Source organism: Salarias fasciatus, chromosome 23 (genome assembly GCF_902148845.1).
Source record: "Salarias fasciatus chromosome 23, fSalaFa1.1, whole genome shotgun sequence".
Lineage (NCBI taxonomy): Eukaryota > Metazoa > Chordata > Actinopteri > Blenniiformes > Blenniidae > Salarias > Salarias fasciatus.
Window position 1 is genome coordinate 631,608 of NC_043766.1, and position 22,628 is coordinate 654,235.

The 22,628-nt window shown below is 51.2% G+C and overlaps 3 protein-coding genes across 4 annotated transcripts; 1 reads left to right on the forward strand and 2 right to left on the reverse strand.

The window, feature by feature from the left end:
* The first annotated feature begins 42 nt into the window (after nt 1-42).
* On the forward strand, nt 43-7,890 carry LOC115381356 (methylcrotonoyl-CoA carboxylase beta chain, mitochondrial). Its single transcript, XM_030082660.1, has 11 exons — nt 43-212; nt 1,140-1,304; nt 1,373-1,748; nt 1,837-1,917; nt 4,142-4,320; nt 4,389-4,584; nt 4,661-4,752; nt 4,868-5,024; nt 5,094-5,216; nt 6,837-7,067; nt 7,152-7,890. Exons 1-11 carry the CDS (start codon nt 193-195, stop codon nt 7,236-7,238), a joined length of 1,707 nt encoding a protein of 568 aa, XP_029938520.1. The 5' UTR covers nt 43-192; the 3' UTR covers nt 7,239-7,890.
* A 327-nt stretch (nt 7,891-8,217) lies between these two features.
* LOC115381357 (retinal Mueller cells isomerohydrolase-like) lies at nt 8,218-16,408 on the reverse strand. Its single transcript, XM_030082661.1, has 14 exons — nt 16,335-16,408; nt 15,366-15,448; nt 14,211-14,361; nt 13,650-13,757; nt 13,428-13,569; nt 13,162-13,309; nt 11,939-12,020; nt 11,716-11,848; nt 11,474-11,616; nt 9,454-9,583; nt 9,136-9,250; nt 8,959-9,053; nt 8,753-8,864; nt 8,218-8,673 (listed from the first exon to the last, which is right to left on the reverse strand). The coding sequence occupies exons 1-14, from the start codon at nt 16,343-16,345 to the stop codon at nt 8,498-8,500; spliced, it is 1,629 nt and encodes a 542-aa protein (XP_029938521.1). The 5' UTR covers nt 16,346-16,408; the 3' UTR covers nt 8,218-8,497.
* Nucleotides 16,409-16,993: 585 nt separating this feature from the next.
* Nucleotides 16,994-21,798, reverse strand: depdc1a (DEP domain containing 1a). 2 transcript variants are annotated; one of them, XM_030083312.1, is made up of 12 exons: nt 21,626-21,798; nt 21,110-21,375; nt 20,888-21,032; nt 20,685-20,809; nt 20,434-20,564; nt 20,317-20,364; nt 20,094-20,231; nt 19,183-19,890; nt 18,819-18,991; nt 18,354-18,530; nt 17,535-17,738; nt 16,994-17,449 (listed from the first exon to the last, which is right to left on the reverse strand). In XM_030083312.1, exons 1-12 carry the CDS (start codon nt 21,671-21,673, stop codon nt 17,336-17,338), a joined length of 2,277 nt encoding a protein of 758 aa, XP_029939172.1. In that variant the 5' UTR covers nt 21,674-21,798; the 3' UTR covers nt 16,994-17,335. The 2 variants fall into 2 exon arrangements, with proteins under 2 accessions (XP_029939172.1, XP_029939171.1); XM_030083311.1 differs by having other exon boundaries at nt 20,317-20,564.
* Between the last annotated feature and the right edge of the window lie 830 nt (nt 21,799-22,628).

Consider the following 22,628-nt stretch of genomic DNA (forward strand, 5'->3'; position numbering starts at 1 on the left):
GCGGGAGGACCAGCAGTAGAAGAAGAAGAAGAAGAAGGAAGAAGCAGGAGGACCAGCAGTAGAAGAAGAAGAAGAAGCAGGAGGACCAGCAGCAGAAGAAGAAGAATTAGTAGCAGAAGTTGTCTTGTTCTCTCATGTTTACTCATTAAACTCTGTAAATCGGCTGTTATCGCAGCGCACATCGAGGCGGACATGCATCGCTGCGTTTCCAGGTAAAGACGCGTTTTATTCGCCACCTGATCCGCGCTCCCACGACCTTTGTCCCACATGAAAACACTCTAAGCCAGGGCTATTCAACTTCACCAACAAGAGGGCCAAACATGAAAATCACTGGGAGTTTGTGGGCCGCACTGAATATTTTTCAACTAATGGCTGAAAAAAAATAACTCCTAATGATAAAGAAGGCGACACTTTTTTAAAGAAATGCCCATATTTCTATAACTGTCATGTTCAAGGTGAATACAACAAAGCCGTCAGAATGCAAATAGCACAAATGGGTTTTCACAATAGGCTAACATCAGATGAACAATTCCAAACCATAACCACAGTCAAATTCCTAACACGAGTTCATGAATTCTGTGTTCAGAATATGAATATTTACATCAAGAATTGAACCTAATGCAGTTACATTAACCATGTTTTATTTTACGTGACCAGAGCAGAACAAAAATGGAATAACTTGATTCAATTGACAGGGCTGCCTGGGTAAATAAAGCGGCAACAGACACACTAAACTGAAGACATCCACATTGCTTTGACTCTTAGAAAGGTTTTGTGGTGATGTTTTAGTTGCTTTAAACTAAAGTGATGTTTTAAAAGACCCATTAAATAAATCAATTCAAGGGTTTTATAAAGCGATATAGGGCTATTAAAAGGACAATCGATTCAAAATCGATTAATTGATCGAGCACAATTGATTGAGCACAGAATGTAGATATTTACAAGTTAGATCAGAACCACTGTTGAAAAATTTTCACCACATCACACACTATTATTTACTGGCAGCCGGGCGGGCCATGAAAAAAAATCAAAAGGGTCGTATCCGGCCCGTGGGCTGCCAGTTGAACAGGCCTGCTCTAAGCGCTCCAGAACCAGACCCAGAGGAGGCTTCCTGCAGTGTGTGTCTCTGCGTGCTGCAGGTGCGTGGAGCAGCGTTGGCGCCGTGCAGTCCGCTCTATGAGCTCCGCCGTGGCGAAGCGGAACGCCCTGCGCAGCTCCTTCCCGGTGCTGGACCTGCCCGTGCAGCCGATCCACCGTCACGTGTTCGACGCCAACGTCCGGAACAGCGAGGCCTGCAGCCGGAGGTGAGCTCTCAACACGCCGGGTGTCGTTGTTGTTGTTGTTGTTGTTTGAGTGTTGTGCGGCCCCTCAGGTTCGCCGAGCTCAGCGAGCAGGTGAGGAAAGGGGGCGGAGCCAACGCCGTGGCCAGACACGTGCAGAGGAACAAGAAGGTCCTGGTCCGAGACCGGCTGCGGCTCCTCCTGGACGACGAGGACTACCTGGAGCTGTCGCCGTTCGCCGGCCTGGGCCTGCCGTACGGGGACATCCCCTCAGCCGGGTGCCTGACCGGCGTGGGCCGGATCAACGGGCTGTGGTGCGTCTTCATCGCCAACGACGCCACGGTGAAGGGCGGCACGGCGTACCCCATCACGGTGAAGAAGCAGCTGCGGGCGCAGCAGGTGGCGCTGCAGAACCGGCTGCCCTGCGTCTACCTGGTGGACTCCGGGGGGGCCTTCCTCCCCCTGCAGGTAGCACACACACACTGCACACACTTTGGAAGTATTGCAGCTGATTGATTATCCCTGTGTGTGTGTGTGTGTGTGTGTAAATGTCCAGTCGGAGATTTTTCCAGACAGGATGCACGGAGGGAGGACGTTTTATAACGAAGCCATCATGTCTGCCATGAAAATCCCCCAGGTGAGCGCGTGTTAAGCCAGGTTTACACTTGCACGAATTTTTGCCTCGATGTTGTCGTGGCAAGGCGTGCCAATCTAGAGTCACGAACTGGCACGATGCATTCACGCATTGTTTTGCGCATAGTTGACGTGCTTCCCACATTGGAACGACGTGGTTGCGCAACTCGGCACGCCGTATGAAAAGGGGGCTTCCCCAAACACCGCGTGGTCGTGTCTTCTCGTGATGCGCGTAAAGTTTTTGTAAACTGTTCGTGATGTGCGTGAAGTTGCCGTAAGCTGCTCATGATGTGCGCTAAGTTGTCGTAAACTGTTCGTGATGTGCGTAAAGTTTTCGTAAAGTGCTCGTGATGTGCGTGAAGTTGTCGTAAACTGCTCGTGATGTGCCTGCAGTTGTTGTAAACTGCTTGTGATGTGCGTGAAGTTGCCGTAAACTGTTCGTGATGTGCGTGAAGTTTCCATAAACTGTTCGTGAACTGGTCGTAAACTGCTCGTGATGTGCGTTAAGTTGCCGTAAACTGCTCGTGAACTGGTAGTAAACTGCTCGTGATGCGCGTGAAGTTGTTTAAACTGCTTGTGCACAGGTCGTAAACTGCTCGTGATGTGTGTAAAGTTGCCGTAAACTGCTCGTGATGTGCGCTAAGTTGCCGTAAACTGCTCGTGAACTGGTCGTAAACTGCTCGTGATGCGCGTGAAGTTGTTTAAACTGCTCGTGCACAGGTCGTAAACTGCTCGTGATGTGTGTAAAGTTGCCGTAAACTGCTTGTGATGTGTGTAAAGTTGCCGTAAACTGCTCGTTATGTGCGTAAAGTTGCCGTAAACTGCTCGTGATGCGTGTAAAGTTGCCGCAAACTGCTTGTTATGTGCGTAAAGTTGCCATAAACTGCTCGTAATGTGCGTAAAGTTGTCGTAAACTGCTCGTGATGTGCGTGAAGTTGTCGTAAACTGCTCGTGATGTGCGTGAAGTTGTCGTAAACTGCTCGTGATGTGCGTGAAGTTGTCGTAAACTGCTCGTGATGTGCGTGAAGTTGCCGTAAACTGCTGGTGAACTGGTCGTAAACTGATCGTGATGTGCGTAAAGTTGCCGTAAACTGCCCGTGATGTGTGTTAAGTTGCCGTAAACTGCTCGTGAACTGGTTGTAAACTGCTCGTGATGTACGTGAAGTTGTCGTAAACTGCTCGTGCACAGGTTGTAAACTGCTCGTGATGTGCGTAAAGTTGCCGTAAACTGCTCTTGATGCGCGTAAAGTTGCCACAAACTGCTCGTTATGTGCGTAAAGTTGCCATAAACTGATGGTAATGTGCGTAAAGTTGCCGTAAACTGGTCGTGATGTCCGTAAAGTTGCGGTAAACTGCTCGTGATGTGCGCTAAGTTGTCGTAAGCTGCTCGTGATGTGCGTTAAGTTGTCGTAAACTGCTCGTGATGTGAGTGAAGTTGTCTTAAGATGCTCGTGATGTGCGTAAAGTTGCCAGAAAACTGCTCGTGATATGCGTAAAGTTGTCGTAAACTGCTCGTGATGTGCGTGAAGTTGTCGTAAACTGCTCGTGATGTGCGTTAAGTTGCCGTTAACTGCTCGTGAACTGGTCGTAAACTGCTCGTGATGTGCGTTAAGTTTCCGTAAACTGCTCGTGAACTGGTCGTAAACTGCTCGTGATGTGCGTTAAGTTGCCGTAAACTGCTTGTGATGTGCGTTAAGTTGCCGTAAACTGCTCGTGAACTGGTCGTAAACTGCTCGTGATGTGCGCTAAGTTGTCGTAAACTGCTCGTGAAGTACCTGAACGAGCCCTGAACTGCTCGTGCCATTGGAAGGCGCGGCCTGGTGTGACGCACACCAATTAGTAAACATGTCGTGAACTATTCGTTGCAGTGCGTTGCAGTGCGTTGCAGTGCGTGGCAGTGCGTGGCAGTGCGTGTCATGCCACGACTGGCACGCATTCTCCCGCATCCTCCCGCATTGTCCCGACGAGTTCACGAGGAGTTCAGTAACAGTTGGCGCATACTTCACGGCCCGGTCGTGATGCTTTGTCGTGACCAAAATTTTGAACATTTCAAAATTCTCATCCCGACATGGCACGCAGTTACGACAGGTTTACGCCACTTTACGAGTGGTTTGCGACTCGATTCGTGCCAATGCGTGCCACAGGATCGTGCAAGTGGAAACCGGGCTTTATACGTTTAAAACAGCCGGTTTGTTTCCCGTCTGTCTGACCGAGAGCTGTCTGTGAAGGTGGCGGTGGTGTGCGGCTCGTGCACGGCGGGCGGGGCGTACGTGCCCACCATGGCGGAGGAGGCGGTGATGGTGCACCGTGTCGGTACCATCTTCCTGGGAGGCCCGCCGCTGGTCAAGGCGGCCACCGGGGAGGAGGTTTCCCCAGAAGATCTGGGAGGAGCCCGGCTTCACGCCGAGTAGGTTCAGGAAGCCACCGCCGCCGGGTCCGCGAACCGAGCGCCAACGGTCGGGTCTCTCTCCTCAGGGTGAGCGGCTGCGTGGATCACTTCGCCTGGGAGGAGCAGGAGGCGCTGGAGTACACCAGAAACATCATCTCCACCCTCAACTTCCGGCTGCCGGCGTCGGCGGACGAGGAGGCGGCGGAGGAGCCGCTGCAGAGCCCGGAGGACCTGATGGGTCTGGCTCCTCGCAGCTACGGCCACAGCCTGGACGTCCGGCTGGTACGAATGCAGCGTCCGCCATCGTGGAACCCGAACGGCCCGGTCCCGGACTCACGTCCTGCCGCTCTCTGTGCAGATCGTATCCCGGCTGGTGGACGGCAGCCGCTTCCAGGAGTTTAAAGCTCGCTACGGCACCACGCTGGTGACCGGGTTCGCAAAGATTCATGGGTAAGAAAAAGCAAACATCATATCAGATGTTGATTCATTAAAAAACCTTTTAAACTTTTTCTTGTAGTTGGTTAAGATGGTATAATGTCCAGACCTGTTCTCTGTCGGTCCTCAGCCACCTGGTGGGAATAGCAGCCAGCAACGGACACATGTCCTGCCAGGCGGCGCTGAAGGGAACTCACTTCGTCCAGCTGTGTGACCAGAGAGACGTCCCTCTGCTGTTCCTCCAGAACACAGCGTCAGCACCCCCATCGACACTGTCCACCGCACAGGTACACTGTCCACCGCACAGGCACACCGCCGCTGTCACATGGTTGTTGTAGTGACTGTGTGTGTTGCAGGCAGAGGCCAGTGGAGCCCGTCTGAAGGCCCAGGGTTCCATGATGGCTGCCATCGCCTGTGCGTCGGTGCCCAAAATCACGGTGGTGATTGGCGGCTGCCACGGAGTGGACAGCTACAGTCTGGTGAGGACAGTGCAAGTTTGAAAAATAACACCGCACAGGTCACAATACTTCGCTCAAAGAATATTGGATCTGTCTTTACTGGACTCTTGTAGAACGGTTTCTCCACAGTGACTACATAGACGGTCGGTTGCTTGGTTGGCCTTATTGGTAAGTTGCTTGGTTTTTCTGGACCGTTGGTCAGTTGATCTGTGTTGGTCCATTGCTTGGTCAATCGGTCGGTTGTTGCTTGCTTGGTCAGGTGCTCAATCGGTTCTTTGGATGTTCTGGTCTGTTGTTTGGTCGGTCGGTTGGTTTGTTAGTCGGTCGGTTGGTCGGTTGGTCTGTTGGTCGGTCGGTTGGTTGGTCTGTTGGTTGGTCAGTTGGTCTGTTGGTCGGTCGGTTGGTTTGTTGGTCTGTTGGTCGGTCAGTTGGTTTGTTGGTCGGTTGGCAAGGTTGGTTTGTTGGTCCGTCGGTTGGTTTGTTGGTCGGTTGGTCGATCGGTTGGTTTGTTAGTCGATCGGTTGGTCTGTTGGTCTGTCAGTTGGTTTGTTGGTCAGTCGGTTGGTCTGTTGGTTGGTTTGTTGGTCGGTTGGAAAGTTTGGTTTGTTGGTCGGTTGGTTTGTTGGTCGGTTGGTTGGTTTGTTGGTCGGTTGGTTTGTTGGTTGGTCGGTTGGTTTGTTGGTCAGTTGGTTGGTTTGTTGGTCGGTTGGTTTGTTGGTTGGTCGGTTGGTTTGTTGGTCTGTTGGTCAGTCGGTTGGTTGGTTGGTCGGTTGGTTTGTTGGTCAGTTGGTCGGTCAGTCGTTCGGTCGGTTTGTTGGTCGGTCGGTCGGTTGGTCGGTCAGTCGTTCGGTTGGTTTATTGGTCTGTTGGTCGGTCGGTTAATCTGTTGATCGGTCAGTCGGTTGGTTTGTTGATCTGTTGGTCGGTCGGTTGGTTTGTTGGTTGGTCGGTTGGTTTGTTGGTGAGTCGGTTGGTTTTTTGGTCTGTCGGTCGGTCGGTTGGTTGGTCAGTCAGTCGTTCAGTTGGTTTGTTGGTCTGTTGGTCGGTCGGTTGGTCTGTTGGTCAGTCGGTTGGTTTGTTGGTCTGTTGGTCGGTCGGTTGGTCTGTTGGTCAGTCGGTTGGTTTGTTGGTCAGTCGGTTGGTTTCTTGGTCTGTTGGTCGGTCGGTTGGTTTGTTGGTCTGTTGGTCGGTCAGTTGGTTTGTTGGCCGGTTGGTTTGTTGGTCTGTTGGTCGGTCAGTTGCTTTGTTGGTCGGTCAGTTGGTCTATTGGTTTGTTGGTCGGTCTGTTGGTTTGTTGGTCGGTCGGTTGGTTTGTTGGTCGGTTGATCTGTTGGTAGGTTCCTGGGTCCATTGGTCACTGAGGGACTCCTTTGTGAATTCTTCTCCAATATAAACCGCTTTCAGGAAATAACATATAATGTGAGCTGGATGGGAAAAGATTTTGTATATGTTTTTTTTAAATTTTACTCTTGAGTATTTGAGGTTTCCTTTAACTGAATGAAAACTACTGGCGAGTATCCCTGTTCAGTAGACTGAGCTATTGCAATAAAGAAGATTAAAGTACCGATTAAACTCTTCTCTGGCAGAACTCGGCTCTCACGTGGATCAGATTTTATTAACGTGTCTGCTTTTGCCCCTCAGTGTGGACGGGCGTTTGACCCCAACTTCCTGTACCTGTGGCCCAACGCCAGAGTGTCCCTGACAGCGCCGGGCGAGGCCGGCTCCCTGCTTCCCCCTAGTGGTGAGCCGGAGGAGGAGCAGAGGAAGCAGGAAGAGAAGCTGAACCGGAGGCTTGAGCAGGAGAGCTCGGCGTTCTTCTCCTCCGGCCGGCTGTGGGACGACGGAGTGATTCTGCCTCAGGACACCCGGAAGGTAACGGAACGCGGCGAAACACGGCGTAGCATGAGGTGTCTGCTTTGTTTACTGACGTCCTCAACATTGTGTTTCCATGTGAAGGTCCTCAAAGACTCCCTGGACATCATCAAGCAGCAGCAGTACCAGCTGTCCACCGACAAGTCGCAGGCAGCGCCTCTGCGCATGTGAAGGCCTTCGTGTTTGGTTTCCAGTAACTGTGGCCCTTCTGGTACAAGCTGCTGTGAATGGAGAGACGAGTCGGTTCTCGGTTTCAGAAGGACTTTCCTGATGTGCAGAGTGCAGCCGGACGGCGTGGAGGACCGTGGCCCCCGTCCATTGACCGGTCACGAGGGCCGGAGGCCGTTCATCACTGGATCGCCCAGAGAAAACACTAACACAGACTCCCAAGTCAAATTCTGTCCGTCTTGTGTCCAGTGACAGAAGAGAATTGGACAAATTCATCTGCTCTCTTAGGACACGTGCTCTCTTGGATGAGCTTTTAGTATCTGTACTCTATAAAACTGATTTGTTACAGTTTTTGCATTTATGAGAATAAAGAAGAAAGACCAGTTGTGCCTGCTGAGCTTCCAGAGTCTCAGCGTCCTGACCAGCAGACACGCCGAAGAACTTGGTTTCAGCCTGGAATTGAACCAACAGCTCGTCAGATGAATTTTACTGTGTTTTTACACATCGAAATAAAAGTTGCACTTTGTAATTACCGTTGTAATTTTTGACGTTGTTAATGATTCTTGTTTGAACTAAGACGAGAGTTTTGTATTATTTCTAAATTCGAGATTGTAAAAACATGAAATGAATAAAAGAGGACTGACTGTTGAAGACAGCCGATGTCTACGTGTGGTTTTTGTGCACGGGAGCAATTAGCATGCTAACCTGCTACTGGCTTCGCCCTGTCCACTCGTCCAAAAATGGAGAAAATATTTTAAAGAAAAGGTTTTTTTATTTTTTTTTTGCACATTACTGAGGAGTAGTGTATCAAAGACTGCCATGAACGCTAGCTAGCTAGCTAGCTAGCTATCAAGCCAGCCTCAAAGCTCTGAGTTTTAGTGTACATGTGCATAATGCAGCCGCTAGAGGCTAGAGGAGGAACTTTTGAAAAATTTCACTGAGTGTTGAACCTCAAGGTTTCGTTACAGTTGACTTTAATGCAGAAATTTTCAGTAGTAATCGTTTGGGATTGTGAAAACGATGACATTTTTTTTATCATGTGCACCATGATTCCACTTTACAAAATACTCGGATGTCCTGAAGTAGTTTTATTTCTTCTCTTAAAACGAGTAAATTTGAATAAAGCATCAGATTTGTGCGGTGATTCTACAGCGAAAGGGACGAAACTCGACAGTAACAGCGACACTCCTCATGTATTTCTGTTGCTGTTGCCTTGAGTTGAATTCGTATGTGTGTGGGACAGTCAGTGGAGTATCGGGGCTTCAGGGGTCCTCCCGGTCGGGGTCGGAGGTCGCAGGTCGGTACACCCCGTGCAGGGTGACGGGTATGACGGCGTCCACCTCCGCTCTGGCCAGCTCCGTCAGCTCCACGGCGTCCAGAAGCAGCAGGAAGGCGGGCCTCTCTGCGCCGGGTTTCACCACGATGCTCAGCAACACGCCTGAAAACACATACACACACACACACGGTTTAGGCCCAGACGGAGCGGGAGCGGTGCCGTCAGCAGGCGTCCTCCCCACCGTCGTCCTCGTCTCGCGCCCCGGGCGTCGGCACGAACAGCGGCTCTGAGGGGTAGCAGCCGTCCTCCCGCCACGCCCGGCTCTCCCTGCTCTGCACGTCCAGCTTGACGATCTGCAAGCAAAAGCGGCGGAGGTCAGCGGCGGAGGTCGGCGGCGCGGGGGGAACAGTGGGTGTGACGGCGTGCGGCCGGCAGCGCCGCTCTCACCCTGTCGGGGATGAAGTGGTTGAGTCCCAGCCCGTAGGCGAAGGAGTACTTCTTCCCGCTGCACCGGGAGTAGTTAATCTGAGGAAACTCGAACGCTGAGGCAAAGGCCAACCGTCACTTCAAACCCAGATACACACTTTGTGTGTGTGTGTGTGTGTGTGTGTGTGTGTGTGTTACCCAGCCTGGGTCCGGAGAACAGGACTTCAGGTTCCAGCCACACGGTGCCGTCGGTGTGCAGCACGGCGGTGGCCGTCGTGTAGGACAGAGACACCAGGTTCTTACCAGGCTCCTCCTGGACACACACACACACACACACACACACTCATCAATTAACAATTCTTTTGTGTTGTGTGTTGTGTTCTAAGTCCATTAGTCTTGTTATAAATCTGCGATAAAAGACTGAAGTTACTTTGATTAGAAATAAAAATCTTTATTTATTCACAGTGAATTGATAATTGGTTAGCTGGGCAAAGGGTGTGTGTGTGAGAGACCGACCTTGTGGATGTCCAGCGGCAGTACGTATCGTCTGACCTCGGGCTGAGGGGCTCTCAGAGCGGCTTTCTTCACCTCCTCCCACTCCTGCTTCAGGTTGGCCAGGTACAGGTAGTTGTAGACAAAGTCAAACCTGGGGCGGGGGGGGGGGGGGTGTTGGGGGAGATGCTGCATGAGACAATCTGTTTGCAGATAACATGTTAGGGATAGATTGTTTTTGGAATTGTAGCTCATTTAAAGCTCGTGTCCGGAGTTTTGAAAGAATGACAGTTTCTTTAATCCAACGTCTGGAGGTCCCGCCCTCCCTCTGCTTTCCTGAGCGACCAAGCCACGCCCCTTTAACTGTGCACGCGCTTTACCCGTCGGGTGAAAATGACAGCCTCCGAGTCTTACAGCATCCTTCATATTTAGCTTTACAGTGGATGTTCAGCAGACAATGGATATCTCCGAGGTAAGCGGGGCGGCTGCTGCGTAGCTAACTGGGCGAGCGGCCGTGCTCTCTGGCTGCTCCACACGTTGATTGACAGCATGACAAAGCGGAAGCTCGAAATCTATTGGCTGAAGCTGACCGGCGCTTTTTCGGATAACATGGGGGTCTATGAGACGAAGGCGGGGCTCATGAATACATTTTTATATTGCTTTATGCTAATATTTTATTATAGTATCGAACCAAACTGACACATTTAAGCTCTGTTAAAAAATGAAACTCCAGACATGAGCTTTAAGATGATGGGCGCAGTCTCTACTATCCAGTCTTCAGTCTCTAGTCTCCAGTCTTCAGTCTCTAGTCTCCAGTCTTTAGTCTCTAGTCTCCAGTCTTCAGTCTTCAGTCTTCAGTCTCTACTCTCCAGTTTTCAGTCTCTAGTCTCCAGTCTTCAGTCTCTACTCTCCAGTCTTCAGTCTCTAGTCTCCAGTCTTCAGTCTCTAGTCTCCAGTCTTTAGTCTCTAGTCTCCAGTCTTCAGTCTTCAGTCTTCAGTCTCTACTCTCCAGTTTTCAGTCTCTAGTCTCCAGTCTTCAGTCTCTAGTCTCCAGTCTTCAGTCTCTAGTCTCCAGTCTTCAGTCTTCAGTCTCTACTCTCCAGTCTTCAGTCTCTAGTCTCCAGTCTTCAGTCTCTAGTCTCCAGTCTTCAGTCTCTAGTCTCCAGTCTTCAGTCTTCAGTCTCTACTCTCCAGTCTTCAGTCTCTAGTCTCCAGTCTTCAGTCTCTCGTCTCCAGTCTTCAGTCTCTACTCTCCAGTCTTCAGTCTCTAGTCTCCAGTCTTCAGTCTCTACTCTCCAGTCTCCAGTCTCTAGTCTTCAATCTTCAGTCTTCAGTCTCCAGTCTTCAGTCTTCAGTCTCTACTCTCCAGTCTTCAGTCTCTAGTCTCCAGTCTTCAGTCTCTCGTCTCCAGTCTTCAGTCTCTACTCTCCAGTCTTCAGTCTCTAGTCTCCAGTCTCTACTCTCCAGCCTTCAGTCTTCAGTCTCTAGTCTCCAGTCTTCAGTCTCTACTCTCCAGTCTCCAGTCTCTAGTCTTCAATCTTCAGTCTTCAGTCTCCAGTCTTCAGTCTTCAGTCTCTACTCTCCAGTCTTCACTCTCTAGTCTCCAGTCTTCAATCTTCAGTCAATAGTCTCTAGTCTCCAGACTCCAGTCTTCAGTCTCTAGTCTCTAGTCTCTAGTCTCTAGTCTCTAGTATCTAGTCTCTAGTCTCTAGTCTCTAGTCTCTAGTCTCTAGTCTCTAGTCTCTAGTCTCCAGACTCAAGTCTTCAGTCTCTAGTCTCTAGTCTCTAGTCTCTAGTATCTAGTATCTAGTATCTAGTCTCTAGTCTCCAGACTCCAGTCTTTAGTCCCTGGTCTCTGGTCTCTAGTCTCTAGTCTCTAGTCTCTAGTCTCTAGTATCTAGTATCTAGTCTCTAGTCTCCAGACTCCAGTCTTCAGTCCCTACGCTCTAGTCTCTAGTCTCCATTCTCCACACTCCAGTCCTCCACACACACACACACACACACACACACACACACACACACACACACACACACACACACACACCCTTTCCACGTGCAGAGGTCCACCACGATGAACGAGTCGTCTTCGTAGGCATTGATGTGGTGGAAGATGTTGAAAGCAGACGTCCTGAACTTGTGGCTGCTCATGTAGCCTGCCGGGTCCTTGGAGGCCAGGTGGAACCACGTCTGCAACACACACACACACACACACACACACACATTTACAGGTCAGAATTCACGTTCAGTTCACACACACACCTCTGAAAGCGTGCGTGTACCGCCTACCCCCATGCTCTGGTTGGACTCGAAGCAGTCCATGTACGTGGCTCCTCTGAAGCTCCAGGCCGACAGGAACTTCAGCAGGTTGATCTTCACCGGCTGCTCCACAAACACAAAGTGGTTTTCCGTCATTCCGAAACTGCAAACGGAAGAGTGTGGCTAGTTAGTGACTGGTAAGACGAGTAAGACTAGTGAGAGAGACGCCATCGCCGATGGAGCGGGTCTTTACCTGTGTACATAGGAGGGCTTTAACCGCTCACTGCTGGGCAGCTGCACCACCACCTGGGATTTCTCCAGCGGCTCACCTTCACCTGCACAGAGGTCGGGTCAGTCATCCTCAGGCGAGGCTCACATTCACACAGGTGAGGCTCACATTCACCCAGGTGAAGCTCACATTGACACAGGTGAGGCTCACATTGACCCAGGCGAGGCTCACATTGACCCATTTGAGGAACACATCCACACAGGTGAGGCTCACATTGACCCATTTGAGGAACACGTTCACACAGGTGAGGCTCACATTGACCCAGGTGAGGCTCACATTGACCCATTTGAGGAACACATTCACACAGGTGAGGCTCACATTGACCCATTTGAGGAACACATTCACACAGGTGAGGCTCACATTGACCCAGGTGAGTCTTACATTCACCCAGGTGAGGCTCACATTCACACAGATGAGGCTCACATTGACCTAGGTGAGGCTCACATTGACCCATTTGTGGAACACATTCACACAGGTGAGGCTCACATTGACCCATTTGAGGAACACATCCACACAGGTGAGGCTCACATTGACCCATTTGAGGAACACGTTCACACACGTGAGGCTCACACTGACCCAGGTGAGGCTCACATTGACCCATTTGAGGAACACATTCACACAGGTGAGGCTCACATTGACCCATTTGAGGAACACATTCACACAGGTGAGGCTCACATTGACCCATTTGAGGAACACATTCACACAGGTGAGGCTCACATTGACCCATTTGAGGAACACATTCACACAGGTGAGGCTCACACTGACCCATTTGAGGAACACATTCACACAGGTGAGGCTCACATTGACCCATTTGAGGAACACATTGACCCAGGTGAGGCTCACATTGACCCAGGTGAGGTTCACATTGACCCAGGTGAGGCCCAAATTCACACAGATGAGGTTCACATTGACCCAGGGGAGGCTCACATTAACCCAGGTGCAGTTGATTATGCATTCCCATGTTCTAACATAATATAATCAAAGTATTTGATTTTTATAACAGTATGTTATTACAGGTATATTAGGGACCGAGCCTGGAAGGCAAAGGTCAGCCAGCCCAGACATGACTGCACCTCATTCACTGTGACTTGTCTTTCGGACACACTCGACCTGAACTCACATTCAGACGGGACCTCTGACCGTGAGTCTGCTTCAGCCTGATTCATGGTTCCAGGTTCAGAACTCACCTTCCTGAGCGGGAGGGATTTTAACGATGTTATAGGCCAGACTCATGTTCTTCCCGAAGCAGTTCCCGATGTTATAGACCGTCCCATCAGGGTCCGTGTGGGGGTGGGCGGTCACCCCATTCACTGACAGGTACTTACACAGGTCCACCTGAAGCAAACACACACAGCTGAAGAAAGCACTAGAAGGATCTGGATCTGCACCTCTTCAGGACGGCTTCTTCCCGTCTCACTATTATGATGTCACCTGAGCTGTTAGCTCCGCCCACCTTCTCCAACGTCTCAAGCGAGTCAGGATCCACCTTGGTGATGAAGTTAGTCTCGGTGACGGCGTAGAAATCCTCGCCGACAGGATAGATGTTCACCATGCAGTTGTCGGTCACCTCGATGCCTCTGAAGTACGTGAAGAACCTGAACAGAGCGACAGCGGGAAGCGCTGGCGTTAAGAGTGACGAGGACGACGCGGATGAGGGCGGAGCTTCGGGACCGACCTGGAGAAGATGTTCCTGCAGGGGTCTGGGTAGGCCGCCGTGCCGAACTCCGTGATGACCACCCTGTTCTCCGTCACGGCCCGGACGTAGGCATCGGTCCTGATGAAGCTGAGCACACACGTCACACGCACATCATACAGTTCAATCTAAATTAACACATTACTAAATCTTTTTCTTTTCATTTTAAAATGGTAATTTTGAATTAGAATCTACTCCTCATTAACATTGTTAGCTCGTTTTCTCTATGTGTTTTCAGGACAATTGCACCCCAGCCAGACCTACAGGCATCAATAAAATGTTCAGTGAATAATTTAAAACGACAATCGTGCACAATTTCTCCTGCATGTGCAAATTAGCATTATCTCCTAAAGTGCTGTGTGCAAATCAAAGCGCACTGTGAATAATGAAAGGGCTGGGTGTGAAGTGACATAAATAATAGACAATGAAGTGCAGTCACAGGAAGTCCTGAGGTGGTTTAAACCAGGAAGAGGGGTAGAATGGCTGGAGGGGGGGGGGGGGGTCACACCTGAAAACAATGGCAGTAATGGAAACAGTCCTCACCGCCTGTGGTAGGTCACGCCACCGTTCTGGAGGTCAAACTTGTGTATCATCGCCTGTCCGTCAAACAGGTGGTTCAGCGGTTCGCCCCCGACCTTGAAAAGACCCGGACCCATCCTGAGAACACTGCCCTTGAGCCAGGACGGAATGAGACCTGCACACAGTTTTCCGTCAGGCCTCAACAGAGAGTTTTCCCCCCGTAGGAGGAGGAAGCAGTATCACTTAAACATTTAGAAACTGAAAGCGCTGTCGTGTAAACGACAGCGTGTAAACCTCAGCGGAAGGTTTGAGTTTCCAGCTGAAACACCGTCACGTCTACTAGGCCCGAAAGTTACAACACAACATGACATTTCCGCCGGTTCTGAGCTCCTTCCACGTTTTGTTTTCCTCTGTCTGAAAGTCTGTGTGCGTCTCAGTGCTCAGTCGAGAAGGGTGTGACTGCAGCCGGATGCTGCACGAATACGGCCCCACACTTCCGGCAAGTTTAAGACCCTTTCTCAAGAGAGCGCCACTTACTGGAGCCTGCACGAATACGCCTCGCACGAATAAGGCCCTACCGCAATTTACGTTTTAAATTGGTGATTTCACTCAAAATATACTTACAACACAAAAGGCTTATTCAAGGAGGTTTTTCGACAGAGCTGGAGGCTGCTCTTTCTGAACCACACCGATAAGACGTCAATTTACGTCAATACTCAACATAGCTTTACTTCTTATTGTCTCATGCCAGCTGTTGCCAAAGGTGTCCGTCCCTGGGAGAGGGATCCCTCCATACTGTGGTTCTCCCCAAGATTTCTTCTTTTCCCACTGGGTTTTTGGAGTTTTTTCTTGCCGGATGTGAGGGTCTAAGGCGGTGGTTGCTTCGTTTTGTCTCGTTACTGTGAATTTGACATATTAATATTATGCTTATTCACTGTTTTTATTTTTACCAATCAATGTAACATCTTGAAGCCTCTGAGGCAACTGTTGTTGTGATACTGGGCTGTACAAAAATAAATTGATTGATTGATTGATTGAATTTAGCCCTAACCCTAACCCAGCCTCCGGTAGATGGCGCTCTCTTTAGAAAGTGGTCTAAACTTGCCGGAAGTGTAGGGTCGTATTCGTGCAACATCCGGCTGCAGACACGTATTATTGGCTCAGTCTCTGGTCTCTCACCCAGGACTGTTGCGGGTATGGGTTCTTCCAGCTCCTCCACCGTCTCAAAGATCTTCCTGTAGCCTGCAGCAGGGTGCTCCACACTGGAGAGGAGTAGACCAAAGAGTAGAGCGGTGAATTACTGAAGATCCTCTGTGGATCCAGGCATCCAGGCAGCTAGCGATAGCTTCAGTTAGCTGTAGTCTGTTTGACTGAATCAGTCCTTTTTCAAATTATTTTCAACTGTATGTGCTCCAGCAAGGTAGATTTAACACCCCGACAACCGTTAAAAGAAATGTGTTCATGAACTCATGCCTGAGTTAAACCACCTGCCTGTAGACTGCTAATGCTAACGATGCTAGCGCATAGGTACATACACCAGGACATCTGGAATGCTTCGCAACAAGCTTCAGTAAAAAGAAAAAGAGAGGGAATGATTGTTCTGTTATGCAAAAACAAATTTGGCGTGTAGAATCTTAATTACAAATTTGACAAATTCCAAAACTTGCACCAATTCTAGAACTCCAGCAGATTGTGAGAATTTACCCAATTTCACACATCCGAAATCCCACACTTCTACATATTTCTGAATGTTACGATTTCAGAACTGTCGCAATTTGAACCATTTTCACAATTTCAAATGTTTGAGAAGTGAGACTGTAGAAGTCTTACAGATGGAAGCCTTCAGTGTCCGAGTGACAGAGCAGCGCTCTGGTCGAACAAAGGGTTAACCATGTGGATGCCATCTGGGCTTTCAGTAGTTTTAATTGTTCTGGGGTTTCAAACGCGACTTTCTCCCTCCTAGTGATGAAGAACGCCGTCTTTCCATCATCTGAATTCACCTCGGTTGACATCTTTTCGTCACACGTCACCAGCCGCTCTGCTTTTGTTCTTGCTGCATTCCATTCCATTCACGGTTAAACTGTTGTTCTAAGGTTTAGCGTCATGTCTTCGGAGCTTTTTGAGAAGTTGCAGAGAGTTGCTACTCACCGACTGGCCATGCTGTAGCTGTGTTTTGCTTGCAGCCCTCTCTCTGGACTCGCTTACAGAGACTCTGGCTTGAATTTAAACCACACTCAGATTTCCTGTGGTGAGCGATGGAAAACCGAGCCCCCTCCTCCTCCCTCCTGTTTTCCATCCTCTCCTTCATGCCTTTCTGCAGCACCCCCCTCCTCCATTCCTTCACCAAACCTCCTCTACCTTCTCCAGTTTTAGCCAGTCCCCAAACGAACAGCTCCGCCACCAGCAGGATTTCCCCGGGGCTTTATTTGGGAGGACAAACGGTCAAACTCCTGCTGAAGTGGGCCTTTAAAAGCAGCGTCTTGCTGTCGTTGGAGCGCGAGCGCTGAAAGACGGCTCTCTAATTACTTCCAGATAGTTTTCACAAACAGTCCCGAGGGAGAGGAGGCCAATACCTACCACTGTTTTCACCCTCCGTCGTTCCGATCAATGCCCCCGGATGCTGAACGGAACAATAGTTCCATCAAATCAAGAGGACTTTTCTTTTGTAAAGCCTTCAGATTGAGTATGGTTGATTCCGCTCAACAGAAATACAAAAGGACGGTTATGCAAAAACAGCTGAACGGGTTTATTTCACAGGAATTGCATAGAAAGAAGATGTAACATTAGAACAGCAAGACCCTCCTCAGTGGCCTTCAATACAGAAACACAACACGACGAAAACTTCACCCAGCCTGCCATAACCTTTTTATTTTGACATCGAGAGCACTACCGAGGATTTCAAGTAAAGCTTAAATGTCTACCACATATAAAAAAAAAGTTTAAATACAGTTCAAAACAAACAGCTGATTCTGCTTCTCAGGTCAGCATCCTTATAAATTAAGTTAAAATATCCTCTAACAGCTCCCATTTTCACCAGAGGACTCAAAAGAATTTGCACATTTCGTAACTCCCAAATGCTGTCTGGAGGCTGCGCGCGCACACACACACACACACACATAAAAACACACACACACACTCATAACACTGTGTCAGTGCAGCCAGCGGGCGGAGGTGCTCCTGATGGCGAGCAGCGGGGGTTTGATCTTTGGCTTGTTCTCGGAGGGGAAGCGGCGCCGGTAGATGTCCGGGTACTGCTTCTGAAACTGAAACCAGGAAGTGGCGGGTCTATCTCGGCTCTGGAGTTTTCAGAGGCTTTGAGTCGGGTCCTGCTGGGTCTGCTCCCGTTACCTTCCTGAGCTTCTTGTTCCGGTCCCGCTCGCTCATGCTGGGGTCGCTCAGCAGGATCTCCAGCAGCTCCTCCATGGCTCTCTGGGAAGACTCCAGCTTCTGCTGCTCGAACTCGGCGCCGCTGATCTGGCGGCAGAAGGCGTAGACGGGCACCGGGGGGCACGCCTCGTCCCCCTCGGAGGGGCACCGGGAGTCCACGGGGACCTGAGAGAGGACAGGGTCAGCCCTGGCTATGGGACTGCTAGTCAGAGCTAATAATAATAAATTTTATTTGTCATGCGCTTTACATTTCAAAAGAAACCTCAAAGTGCGAGATTAAAAACAATTGTCAGAGACAAAAATACAAAACAAAACAAAACGAAATTTTAAAACTTCAAAGTCACTATAATAACTACACAACTCCCGTGTGGAAATTGTGGCTTTGTGCCTGCCACCACTCTCCCAGAAGATCAAAACCAGTCCAGTCTGTTGCCATGGTAACCAGGTGGCTTTGATCTTTCTGGGAAAAAAAAAAAAAAAATCGCTGGTTTTTTTTTTTTTTAAAAAAAATGTATTTTCTTGGTTATTTTTTAAACGGAACGCTGAGAAAAGTCATACCACACCGTTCCCTTAAACTGCGCGCGTTGTGGTGCGACGCAAATTTTGGCGCGTAACTTGTCGCGCGCCGTTTGCGGCAGATGAATATGTTGATTAACAATAATAATAATAATAATAATAAAATGAAACCCGGGACCCTGGGTAGGATAGTAACTTTTGCGCCTTGCTAAGGGGGCAGGCACAGTGGATCTAGTGGGCCTAGCAGCGAGGACCTAGCGGTACCTGCACGGCGTGCAGGTACTGGATGTGGGCGGTGATGGCGTCCAGCAGGTAGCCGGGCACCGACAGGACGCTCTGCTGGTGGTCCATCAGGAAGGACACCAGCCGGGTGGCCAGCAGCTCGTCCAGGTCGCACTCCTCGGGGCTGCCCAGGATGCAGCTCGAAAACGTGTGGACCATCTGGGGGGGGGGGGGGGGGGGGGGGGGGGCGCAGAGATCAGCAGGCGGGAAGACCACTCGCGAGCCCGGCCAGGGACGTGCACGTGGACGCGTATGGAACGCCAAAAGAGTCACAATTCGCCACTAATCCAATGCGTAGACGCACGTTTCTACGGCGTTTTTCCAGATGTTAATGAGCTCCGCCCTCTGAAAAACACAGCCAATAAGCTCAGTGCTTCTGATGAGATGCGTTGGATTAGTGGGGAAGTGCGACTCTTGCGGCGTTCCACAGACGCGGAGGGCGCTCACCAGGGTGCGGGTGCCGACGGCCGGGTGCAGGCGCGGCATGTCCACGTTCTGGATGATGCGGGACGCCATCCTCATGAGGAGCTGCAGCTTCCGCCGGGCGGCGGGCGGCAGCAGGAGGGTGCAGAGCTGCAGCGCCTCCACGGCCACGCGCTCGCACTGCGGCTGGAGGACGCCTGCGCGCACACACACACACACACACACACACAAACTGATAATAAGTTTAGTGCCTGGTTAGTACAGATGACTGGATGAATGATTGATCGTCAGTGTGTTAATGGTTAGGTGTTAATGAGGCCAAACCGATCAGGCATAAACAGAGAAGCATACACACACACACACACACACACACGGCAGGGGGTCTTACTGTGGTCAGGTGGGGGGTGGGGAGGCGCACCAACAGGCGCTTTGAACAGGGAAGGAGGTGGAGGCGGCCCGGACACGTCCAGCGAGCTGAGGCAGCGGCGGGCGGCGGAGGCGGCGGGGAGCGTCCAGAGGTCAGATGTGCCAGTGGGGGGGCGGCGGGGAGCGAAGGGGGCGGCGCTCACGTTCAGGCAGCTCCTGGCTCGACCCCGGAACCTGATCTCGCCGCCGCCGCCGTCTTCCTCGGTCTCCACCACGATGTCCAGGCAGCTGCCGCCGACGCCGCGGTTTCCGCGCGTCGTTGTCAGGGCGGAGCTACCGTCGCTACGGTTACCGCCAGACGGCAGGCTGTCGGTGGACAGGAAGAGCTGCTGCCGGGCCAGCGGGGCGGGCGCGTCCAGGATGGCTTCCAGAGAGCAGCTCCTGGTTCGAGGTCTGGCGGGGACCAGAGTGCTGAGGCTGGTGCAGCTGCCGCCCAGGCCGCCGGCCCGCAGGCGCCCCGCCGCCGGCCCCGCCCCCAGCCGGGCGCCGATCACGTCCCCCATGGGCGACTCGGCCTCGTCGCACGGCGGCCTCTGCCGGAGCAGCGACAGGAGGAGGCACTCCGTGGAGCGGAACGCCGTCTTGGCCGGAGGCGGGACCGAGGGCAGGTCGGGCTTCTTGCGCTTCCCGAGCTGGCGGGCGGCGGGCGCCGCGGCGTAGCCGGAAAACACTGAAAGCGGGCAGGAAGCGGCAGCGGCGGTGCGGGCAGAGCGTGAGTGCAAGCAGACAGCGAAAGGGTCCGTTAGTTCAGGCCTTGGTGGGAAACACGAAGAGACAACAAGCTCCAGAACACTGTTAGCGACACGCAAAACCTGGCAAGCTGCGCCGTCGGATTTAAACGTGCGGTGGACGGAAGCTCGCGCGGAGACCCACCCAGGACGTTGATGAACAGCTCGTACAGCTCGTACGTCAGCAGCGGCTGCGGAAGGCTGTAGAAATAATCCGACACGGTTCTGAAGACGTCTCGCTCGAAGCCCGGGTAGGACGGCTGCGCGCTGTCGTATTTGGGCCCTGGAAGCAAGCGAGACGAGGAGGGGGGGGGGGGTCACTCCACGCAACAAGTCAATCCCGATACTTTGGATGAAGAGGGACTCACAGTTGGCCAGGCTCTTCATGGCAGACACAACCCAGTGAGGGAGATCGTCTGGAGAGAGAGGGGGGGGGGGGAGTGAGACCGGCCGACAGGGCGGCGGTGGGCGTCGGGACAACCTACTGGTCTTGTCGTCCAGGGTGACCACTCCGTGCTTGGTGACTTTGGTCATGTTGTGGATGATGTTCTGCGGGTTTATGTGGCGCGGGTCCAGAACGCCACTGAGAGAAGGAAGGCCGAGAATCCTCTGGAGGCTTGAAAACATAGAACACAAGCTTTGTGACGCATTAAAAGAACAACTTAAAATAAATATTAAGAATAAAAGAAGACATCAGAGGTGCACAGAACACAAGAGGGGTTATTTGTGGCTGTACTGGGTGAGAGTGACATCTCTCCAGAGGTCACGCTCGTCCTCCTCGGTCAGCTGCCGTCTCGCCGTCGGTCGGTTCTCCCGGTCCTCGCAGTCCTGCTGAGCCGCCGAGGCCGGATCGGCGTTTTCCTGGGGGAGGGAGGAACACCACCTTTCAGCAACCTGGAATCAATACCCAGAGGGCTGCGCGCACAACGCCGGACTCACCAGATTCTCCTTCTCCGGCTTCCTGCCGGCTCGGAACTTGAAGAAGCCGTCCCTGTCCCTCAGAGAAGGTCTCTTCTTGATGGAGTTGGAGGACGAAGACGGCGCGGGGCAGGGGATGGGCTTCAGGGGAGAGGTAGACGGAAACCTGGACGCGCAGAAATCACCGGGGCTGTTTTGTTTTGTAAATTTTCCCATCAGGCGTTGCGAACCGAGCGGAGTTACCTGTACAGCGCGTTGTTGTCCTCCAGCTCCTCGGTCCCCCAGCGGCCCTTCACGTCCTCGATCACGTGGTTCTTCAGGAACTTCTTCAGGAGCTGGACCGTCTGCTGCCGGGTCACGTCCGGCCCGAAGTTGCTGTTGCCGCACAGCAGCTGGTGCAGCCAGTCCGCCGCCGCCGAGGCCGTGAAGCAGGACGCGTGGTTCCGGAAGTTCTGCCGGTGCTTCCTGACGGGCATCCCGGCCCGGAACAGACGGGTCACCTCGTTCCACTGGCGGGACAAACAGAAAGCCAGGACATCGTTTTCAAAACGTTGTCATGTAAACAAGGAACTTTTCTCAAACAAAACTCTCGAAACCTTTGATTTAACTCAGTGGTACTATATAAATGTCTCCCTCTGAACTGAAAATATGAGTGTTCCCCTCCAGTGTTTTGATCGTTTCATCATTCGGACAAATAACATTGTCCTCTACCGGACCGGTACCCTCACGGGTTAGCTGTTAGCTGTTAGCTTAACTTACCAGCTTCGTGGCGCGGTAGGGACCGGGCGTGATGACACAAGAGCTCATTATTCTCGCCTCGTGCAGGGAGGGAAGGGACGAAGAAGCATCCGTGACCGCTCGGACGGCCGTGCAGAGCGGACAGAGACCCGCGGCGGCGGCCGGAGAGAAGCTCCGGGCTGAGGGTTATTATTATTCAGCCTGCTCGTTCAAATTTACGAGCCCCGCCGTCCCCGGACACTGATTGGGCGAGACTCTGGTCACGTGACCGTGACGTAAGTCCTAACAGGAAGCGGGCGGAGAAGAAAAAAAGAAAAAAAAAAACTAAAAAACAGTCACAAAGAAATAAAAACCTAACCAGACACGGTTTAAAACTAAGCAAAAGAAGAAACAAGATACAAATTTTTAAAAAAAAATGTAATAAAAAAAAAAAAGAAATAAGAAGAAACCGGGTCTCAAACTGTGGCTGTTTCTCATCATCCACACAATAAAACACTCAGAAATGTGGGATTTCTACCTGAAACTGCCTCTGAATCACGCGCCTGCAGGAAATGCTTGATGTTCTTGTGCAAAAGTGCATTTTTGTTTTCCAAAAAAGATTCCCCGGGCTGCCGTGACTTCTGGGGTTGTAGCAGGATTCAGTTCTGCTGTGTGTGTGACTGACATTAGCATTTGTTTAGCAAACCCACTGTGGAGGATTGACAGAAAGACACGACGGCAGTGCAGAGGGGGGTCAAAGAAAGAAAAGAACAGCGGGGGTTAGAGACCTTTCTGGTCGCGCTGATGGCTTTAATCATGTGCTAATGTCCTCTTCTATTTATAAGGCAAATGAACGCATTCAGATGTTCTGTTTGACTTTAATTCATTTTCCTGATAAAAAGGATTAAATTTGTGCTTGATGGTGTTCATATATTTATTAAAAAAAAAAAAAAAACATCAATGTATAAAAAAAGCACACCCTGCCATTACATCGCTAACAGAGCTCAGAAAAGTGCAGTGCAAAAAAAAGAAAAGAAAAAAAAGG

Bases quoted from the DNA above. Each gene is read 5' to 3' on its own strand.
- LOC115381356 (XM_030082660.1), top strand. From the start codon at position 193: ATGCATCGCTGCGTTTCCAG. The intron at 1,749-1,836 runs GTAGCACACACA...GTAAATGTCCAG, and splicing joins GGGCCTTCCTCCCCCTGCAG to TCGGAGATTTTTCCAGACAG. The intron at 7,068-7,151 runs GTAACGGAACGC...TTCCATGTGAAG, and splicing joins TGCCTCAGGACACCCGGAAG to GTCCTCAAAGACTCCCTGGA.
- LOC115381357 (XM_030082661.1), bottom strand. The intron at 13,758-14,210 runs GTGAGGACTGTT...GTGTGTGCTCAG, and splicing joins GGCGTGACCTACCACAGGCG to CTTCATCAGGACCGATGCCT. The intron at 13,570-13,649 runs GTCGGTCCCGAA...CGCTCTGTTCAG, and splicing joins TGCAGGAACATCTTCTCCAG to GTTCTTCACGTACTTCAGAG.
- depdc1a (XM_030083311.1), bottom strand. From the start codon at position 21,673: ATGAGCTCTTGTGTCATCACGCCCGGTCCCTACCGCGCCACGAAGCTG. The intron at 20,565-20,684 runs GTACAGCCACAA...TATGTTTTCAAG, and splicing joins AGAGATGTCACTCTCACCCA to CCTCCAGAGGATTCTCGGCC. The intron at 19,891-20,093 runs GTGGGTCTCCGC...GCCCGCTTTCAG, and splicing joins GCTGTTCATCAACGTCCTGG to TGTTTTCCGGCTACGCCGCG.